General features: G+C 42.0%; 1 protein-coding gene across 1 annotated transcript; it reads left to right on the forward strand.

Moving 5' to 3' along the window:
* The first annotated feature begins 2,021 nt into the window (after window positions 1-2,021).
* Window positions 2,022-7,271, forward strand: LOC148376866 (uncharacterized). The gene is made up of 2 exons (XM_088352127.1): window positions 2,022-2,264; window positions 5,624-7,271. The coding sequence occupies exons 1-2, from the start codon at window positions 2,252-2,254 to the stop codon at window positions 6,778-6,780; spliced, it is 1,170 nt and encodes a 389-aa protein (XP_088208253.1). The 5' UTR covers window positions 2,022-2,251; the 3' UTR covers window positions 6,781-7,271.
* The last annotated feature ends 744 nt before the right edge of the window (window positions 7,272-8,015 follow it).

The raw sequence follows: 8,015 nt of genomic DNA on the forward strand, positions 1-8,015 counted from the left end.
GAGCGAGCAACAGTAAGCCCTGTGCGGGGGCTTGCGTTTGGCGAACCTACAACGGTTTGGAGCAACGTGAATCATCCTGCCCTCCCAAACAGACTAAGAGACTTGTCATGGATGGTGGCTCATGAAGTTCTCCCAGTCAGAGCCGTAATGCACCACCGAGGTATGTCGGCGACTTCGACGTGCCCTCGTCCTGGCTGTGGCGCCCAGGAATCGGTGAGGCACCTTTTTTGTGAGTGCAGCGCTGCCGAGGTCTTGTGGACAATGGCCGACCAACTAGGAAAGTTCCTGGACTTGCCAGCAGGGGAGGTCCCTGATGCACAGTACGTGATTTACGGGGTGAGTCGGTCGATGAGGTCTCAGAACGACTTTGCCAGGGACTGGCTCACTCTCGCAGCCATCAAGGACGCCATCTGGACCTCCATAAACCTGTTGGTATGGAGGTGCAGGCAGATCCCCCCTGTGGCTGTGCTACAAATGGCTGCGGATACCATACAATCTGCGAGCGGCGGGGCTAGGACGCAGCAATAAAGAAGACTCGTCTGCACCCACCCAGAGGGGGGAACCGGAACTACACTGTGGGAGTCCCGGCAGCAACGGCCTGAGAGGACCCACTGTGGGAGTCCCGGCAGCAACGGCCTGAGAGGACCCACACAGAAGGGAGAAGACCCACACAGAGGACTGTAAGAATGCTGCTTGGGAGGGTGGGATGGCAGAGCTACGCCCTTGCACAATAGTATTGCCTTTTTTACACGCTGGTTAACTACTGTTAAAAGAAAATAACTCTGAAATTGTTTAATTGATGATTGTCGTTTTTGTTTTTGCTGCTGTTGGTGTCGGTGGATTTATTCAGACCAAGGACAATCAACTTTGGCCTGGACGGATCTATCGACACTAACAAAGATGTTATATAATGAAATTGTGAATATGCTTGATTGCTATTGAGATTTTCGAGGTGGGTTGTTCAAACCTCACATTGTGTTTGCTGTTAAAATTGTCATATTGGAATATAATATTGTGAATATGCTTGATTGCTGTTGTGTTGGTCATAATTGTTTTCTGTTGTTGGTGTCGGGGGATTTGTTCAGGCCAATCAACTTTGGCCTGGACAGATCTATTGACACTAACAAAGATGTCATATAATGAAATTGTGAATATGCTTGATTGCTAATAGGATTTTCGAGAAGGGTTGTTCAAATCCTCACTATGTGTTTGCTGGTAATAACATCATATTGGAACATAATATTGTGAATGTGCTTATTGTTTTTTTTTTTGTTATTAGTGTCAATACATTTGTTCAAACCCAAAAAAAAAAAAAAAGATCTGATGAAAATAACCACAACAACATGATGATATCAACTGCCCATTTTGCACATCTGGTTAGCTGCTCCTCTTGCACTCTTTGCACTACTGTATAATACTATACATAGCTAAAATTATTTAGTATATTATTAGTGCTTCAATACTCCAACTCAATACAACATTTTATTTATATCTGTACATTCAAGGAAACTGCGGGTCAGATGTATCGACATTTCATTCTGTATACACGTGTACAAGAATGACAATAAAGTATATCTGAATCGGAATAATTTTCAACAGTTAACATTGTGAGCACTGTTCTACACACACAAACTCTCAGTTCAGGCATAACATTGTTCTCTTACTTTGCTGCTTCTGGCAAAAAAAATTAACTGGAAAATCACAATGACCCAGCACTGGTTAGCTATTTTCAGAACAAGTCTGCGAACACCTCAACTGTCCTTAGGGGGCACCCTGGAGCCCGCGGGCACCACGCTGGAGACCACTGAGCTAAGCTATGCAAAGACTCCACAACATGGCGCACTCCGTAAACGTTTGCGGTTAGCGTATGTTTCGCAGTCCTTTCTCAATTCCGTGTCGGAAAACTGTTGCAAAAGTATGTATAAGAAGATACCTCGTGAAATATATCAAAATAATACAGCAAAAAGAACTAAAAAGCTCTTTTGTGAAGGGAAGTTGTTTCGTAGGAGCCCCGCCCACTTTCTTTGTTCTTCCGGGTCACTCAACGGGTTGTTTTCGGCTACTTGGCGTTTCGCTTCAGTCGCGTAGAAAAGCTCCGTTTATCTGTTAAAATAGCTCACGGTGAGCCTTAAATGTGGCTAAAATGTTATCCAGAGGGAAAGGACATTTCAAATAGGAGCTTGAAGAAGAGACTGAGCGAGAAGATCGACGGCTAAACCAAGTTAGCATTAGGAAGCAACTTCAAGTCGTGATGGAAGGAGAAGGTTGGTCACTTTAGGTTTAATCTTTCCACAGGACTGGGGCCCGAATGGAGAACGCTCTCGAACCTGTGGTTCTCTTCTTGGCTCTTGGGATCACTAGTAGACCAGCATTTTCAGAGGGAAGGCTCTGGACCGGAACATAGGGGGAAATTAAATCTGAAAGATATGAGGGAGCAAGTCCATGCATGATTTTGTATAATTCCAACTAAAATCGGGGTCATGTGATCAAACTTTCTTGTTTTGTTTAAAACACCTCTGTTGAAGACAAAATTACATTTGATTTTGTTTCTCTGGTGTTGTCAGATGACACAAGCATTTTGACTGATCACATTCATGACTTTACACGAAAAATTATTTGACAATACAGGGTGTCACAAAAAAAGTTTACACATTTAAGCAGCTAATAACCAAACGATGTATTCCTTACAGACTGAACCCAAGTCAAGTCATGTATATTTGTATAGCCCTTAATCACAAGAAGTCTCAAAGGGCTGCACAGACCACAACCTTTTACAGACTGCACACTATTATGACACCATCCCCTGATCTAAAACCTACATGAAACCAAAGAAAAACTCAAAAACCTCAACATGAGGAAAATGAAGAAACCTTGAGAAGGGACCGCACATGAGGTAATCCCCCTTCCATAATGACCAGGCTGCAACAGATGTTGCAATAACAAATAATGCACGCCTGCGGGGACCACGTTGGAGATCCCTGCACTACAACATATGACATCTTATTATATACCACAGCCATATCCCCCTAGTGGGAGGTGGCTAGAGTCATTTCTGACTCTTTTTGGGAGATTGATTCAGAGGAGGGGATTCCCAGCCCCCTCGCTCAACCCAACTGAGGTGTTGGGAGTCATTAGGTGACCAAACCCCCCAATTCCAACCCCTAATGCTGAACGCCAAGCAGGGAGGCAACGGGTACCAATGTTTTAATTCTTAGGTATGACTCGGCCGAGGTTTGAACCACAACCTCCCAGTCTCGGGGCGGGCGCCATACCCCCAAGGCCACCTAGCTGCATTTGACATCTAGTGGTCAAATATCACAATCCAGAGTTAGTACACATTTTTCATGGTCAAATTCAAGCACCTTTTAAAGACAATTTTCAGAACCATAAATCTGTTTAAAGACCTACCTTGGAGCCCAAATCCGAACTCTACATCTAACCATAGCTGTTACCTTATTTTAAATTATAACATTAGCCTTTAACTATTTTTAAAAGTTTTACATTCAGTTTGAAACCCCATCTATCGTTCAAACCTATTGAGCAAAGTAGTATGGGCCAGAATTGATTTGATTTTGAAGAAACTGAAAATTCTAAAATGCTTCTGGGAGTATGATAGGGTATTAATTCCTGGGAAACGAAGATATTGGTCAACAATAATATGGATTCCCAAAAGGTTCAATGGTGTTTGCATTGAGTTTTAATGTGGCTTCATCACTCCTCTCATACTTTGTAGGAAAGTTAGAATCTTCATTGCATGGTTCTTAGTACCACTTGTAATTCTCATTCTTCGATCTGGGTCATTACAAGCATGGACTGATCTTGGTATGTAACTTCTCCATTGACAAGGTTTCATGTCAAGTCAAAAGTATCTGTGACGCCCTTAATCACGAAAAATGTCTCAATGGACTGCACAGCACTACAATGACACCATCGCCTGATCTTCAACCAACATGCAGGCAAGGAAAAACTCAAAACCTAAGTGAAGAAAAAAGCCTCTTCCAGAGCAAAGGGGGCAGGAGGGTGTTTCGCCATTTCCCCACACATGAAGGTTCGCTGGGCTTGGTAGGACATCGTCAACTGCCTGCACAAGGAACCGGACACGGTGGAAGTCTGCTTGCATGATGTTCGACCAGGTCACTTTGCACTGTAATGTGTTCTCCCACCTTGTCAATGCTCCTTGCTTCCGACTGCTCTGCTCATCCGCTCTTCCTCCACACCTGCTCTGACCTCTTCCTGGAGAAGATGGTGTCTCTCCTTTCCTTGGGCTTGACTTACTTTGGTATTTGGAAAGAAGCCCAGACCTGCTCTCCCCAATGCCAGGACCCCAACCAGAGTCTTCTGCCTGAATCGTGACTCTGCCACCTCCACCTCCTTCTGAGCTCTCCACTTTCTTCTGGTTCTCACTTCAACCCCAGCTAATGACACCTTGCTGTCCTTGGAATCCCTGTACTGAAGAGCCTCTCTAGTACATGCCACCTTGAACTCCTCAGTGAACCCGGTGAAGGGTAGCTGGACGGTAATTGCTTGTCCCGTACAAAGCAGCGCTGGTAAGGCTGCGGGGAAGTCCCAGCCACTTCCGGAGAAAGCTACTGATCTTCCTTTCGAGGATCTCCACAGTTGATACCGGTATTGCATAGACCAAGAGAGGCCACAAGACTCTGGGAAGAATAGAGTGCTGGTAGATCCAGGCTTTAAATCTACCAGGCAGGCTGGACTTGTCCACCTTGGTGAGCCACATTGCCAGTTGTTTAACAGACTCTTGGGTGGCAGCAGAGTCTTTCAGAGTTGAGTCAAAGAGTTTCCCCAGGCTCTTAACTGGTTGTTGCGATATGCTTGGGATCTCAGTTCCAGAGATCGAATGAGAGAAAAAAATGACAATAAAGGTTTCTTTTGGCTTTATTTGATATGCTTGGAGTCCTATGATCAAAGCAGAAAATAGTTAAAAGCCATTGTCCATCTTGACTCTTTTTATAGGAGTAAATCGAAATAACAGAGAATCCATTATAGTATTGTGAAATGAAAAGGGATTTATGTTGAAATAAAATGTCGTGGGTGTTCCATATACAGTACTATTTAGAGAGAAACGATGAACCAGAAAGGAAGACGTTTTTCTCCATATTGTAATCGGAATTATGGAAAGAAATGATGTTCTAGGTACAACCTGGACTTTTAAAGCCGATTCATTTGAAATAATTAAATGGTGCAATTCTGAGGTCCCCTTACCGCATTGGCAATAAGAGATTTTTAAAGATGTAAAATTTCAAAAGCAGCCTGTCAATCTTGCTAAGAAGAAAAGTGTCACAACATGTTGCTCTTGAAACAATTTTCCGGATGAAATAAATCAGCAAAACTTAATCTAGTAGACACATATAGGAAAATCTAAGGAAAGCCCTTTCATGTCGCCGACCTTACATTTATTCATTTCTAGGCAGCTATACTCAGGTTTATTCCGGTAATGCCTTTTATGTGAATATAAACATTGAGAGGGTTTTCATTGTATTGTCTTTATTGTCCTTGATAATAACATAGTGTGCATGACAACATGGGCTTGCCTTCAAAATATTTTTTCTTTGTCTGTCTGAATTGAGATTCGTCACATCCATGTGTGTCTTGTGTCCTGCAGACGTCAGTGAAGAGAATCTTCTTCCTTGGCAACAGGAGACAAAGCTGCTTGCGGTCAAAAGAGAAGAAGATGCGTTTTTAGAGCTGGTCGACATTAAAAAGGAGCAGGAAGTTTTGGAGTTTGATCACATTAAAAAGGAGGATGAGGATGATTTTGAGCCTGCTGATGTCAAAAAGGAGGAAGACAATTTGGAGCCTGTTAACATTAAAGAGGAAGAAGATTTGAGAGAGTTTCCGGTGACTGGGGCTTGTTTAACCTCCGAAGATATACATGAAAAGAACAAGGAGAAGGTGTCTCCAAGAAGAACCTCCGAGACAACAGATGATGACGACACGTCCGACTCTGCAAACAATGATGCTGACAAAGAGTCGGGAGGTGATAGTAAATATCACAAATGTTCGCAGTGTGCAAAAACATTTAGACACAAGTGTGATTTGAAACGCCATTTCATTGTCCACACGGGTGAAAAACCCTTTGCCTGCTTATTTTGTGGAAAAAGATTCACCCGGAAAAATACCTTGAAAATTCACACAAGATCCCACACCGGTGAAAAACCCTTTTCTTGCTCAGTTTGCGGTCAAATATTCACCCAGAAATCGCACCTAAAACCGCACGCAAGAACCCATAGTGGTGAGAAACCTTTTGTCTGCTCAGTTTGTGGTCAAACATTCGGCTTGAAGAGTAACTTACAAATCCACACAAGAACCCACACCGGAGAGAAACTTTATCCTTGCTCAGTTTGTGGTCAAAGATTCGGCCTAAAAGCAAACTTAAATCTACACATACGAACCCACACTGGTGAAAAACCCTTTGCCTGCTCAGTTTGTGGTCTAAAATTCAGCCAGAAATCTCACTTGAAAACGCACGCAAGAATCCACACTGGTGAGAAACCTTTCACATGCTCAGTTTGCGGTCAGAAATTCATCCAAAAAGAAAATTTAAAAATTCATCTTCGAATTCACACTGGCGAAAAACCTTTTGCCTGCTCATTTTGTGGTCAAAGATTCACTCAGAGAGGTTCTTTAAAAATCCACACAAGGACCCACACTGGTGAAAAACCTTTTGCCTGCACCGTTTGCGGCAAACATTTCACCCAAAAATCAGACTTAAAAAGGCACTCAAAAACCCACACTGATGAGAAACCCTTTTCTTGTTAAGTGTTTCAGCCAACAATTTTCAAGCCAGAGTAAACTTCGGGATCAATATTGTTCTAGTGAGAATAGATTTTTATCAACAGTTTAAAGAGAACATACAATGAAATAAATTACAGCTACCACTAAATGAGCATGTTTGGGTACATCAGTGTCACATTTTAAAATATTTTTTTCAAATGCACTTGTGTTGCAGCTTGTATGCTTTTATTGAATGATGATATGAAGTATATATATTATGAATGATTAATAACAGTAAATACTACAATGTATCTTCATTATGTTCAACTATTGACTTTTCTTCTTGGAGTACTTATCAAGCATTCTTGTGTTCACATATAAGTATACTGTATGTTAGTTTGCGGAGTTGAATTAACAAAAAGGATCTCACTACAATATTTATTTTCAATCTGATTGTGATTGACTGAATCTATAATGTCTTTATTTTTGAAGTGTAATCAAAGCATGATGACTTTTTATGTGGATGTCATTATTTTCCTTGACCCCTAAGCGTATTTGAATTTTGAGTTAGTGACCTTCTTTGAAGATTGAGATTTACTTTCCACTGAGTGCTTTTAAACAACTACATATATTTCCATGTGATTAATGATTAAAAAGTCTTTGTTTTATTTCTTTTAAAGTTACTTTAATTGTGTAAGACCTCCTGTATGGAGTTTGCATGTTCTCCCCATGCTTGCGTGGGTTTCCTCCGGGCACTCCGGTTTCCTCCGGGCACTCGGGTTTCCTCCCATATTCCCAAAAATTAATTTGCCGGTCCAAATTGTCCCTACTGGCTGGCCACCAGTTCAGGGTCTCCCCTGCTCACTGGACTCCAGCACCCCCGCGACCCTACTTAGGATAAGCGGTACAGATCATGGATGGATAATTGTGTAAGTACTTAAGGGGTGAGAGAAGAGCTGAGAACCACAACATTTACCACATCTCTTACCACGACATTTGTGGAAAGTGATGAACTTGATCCTTTCCCATCAGCCCTTCTTTTTGTCTTTTGACTTGAGTATTATATTGTTCCTAAAATGCTATAAATTTAAGAAAACTTTCTGTCATAGTCTTGTTCCACGGACAGACTGAGGAGATCATTTCATCCTCATGCCATGAGGCTCTTTAACGCCACCCGGGGGAGTAAAAGCCGACATTAGACCCCACTTCCATATTTGCATATTACTCTATTTTTATTAAAGTGTATATTATCCGTAGCACTTTTTAAATACTCTATATCA

Source organism: Urocampus carinirostris, chromosome 1 (assembly GCF_059441175.1).
Source record: "Urocampus carinirostris isolate Australia breed hairy pipefish chromosome 1, RoL_Ucar_1.0, whole genome shotgun sequence".
In the NCBI taxonomy this organism is placed as follows: domain Eukaryota; kingdom Metazoa; phylum Chordata; class Actinopteri; order Syngnathiformes; family Syngnathidae; genus Urocampus; species Urocampus carinirostris.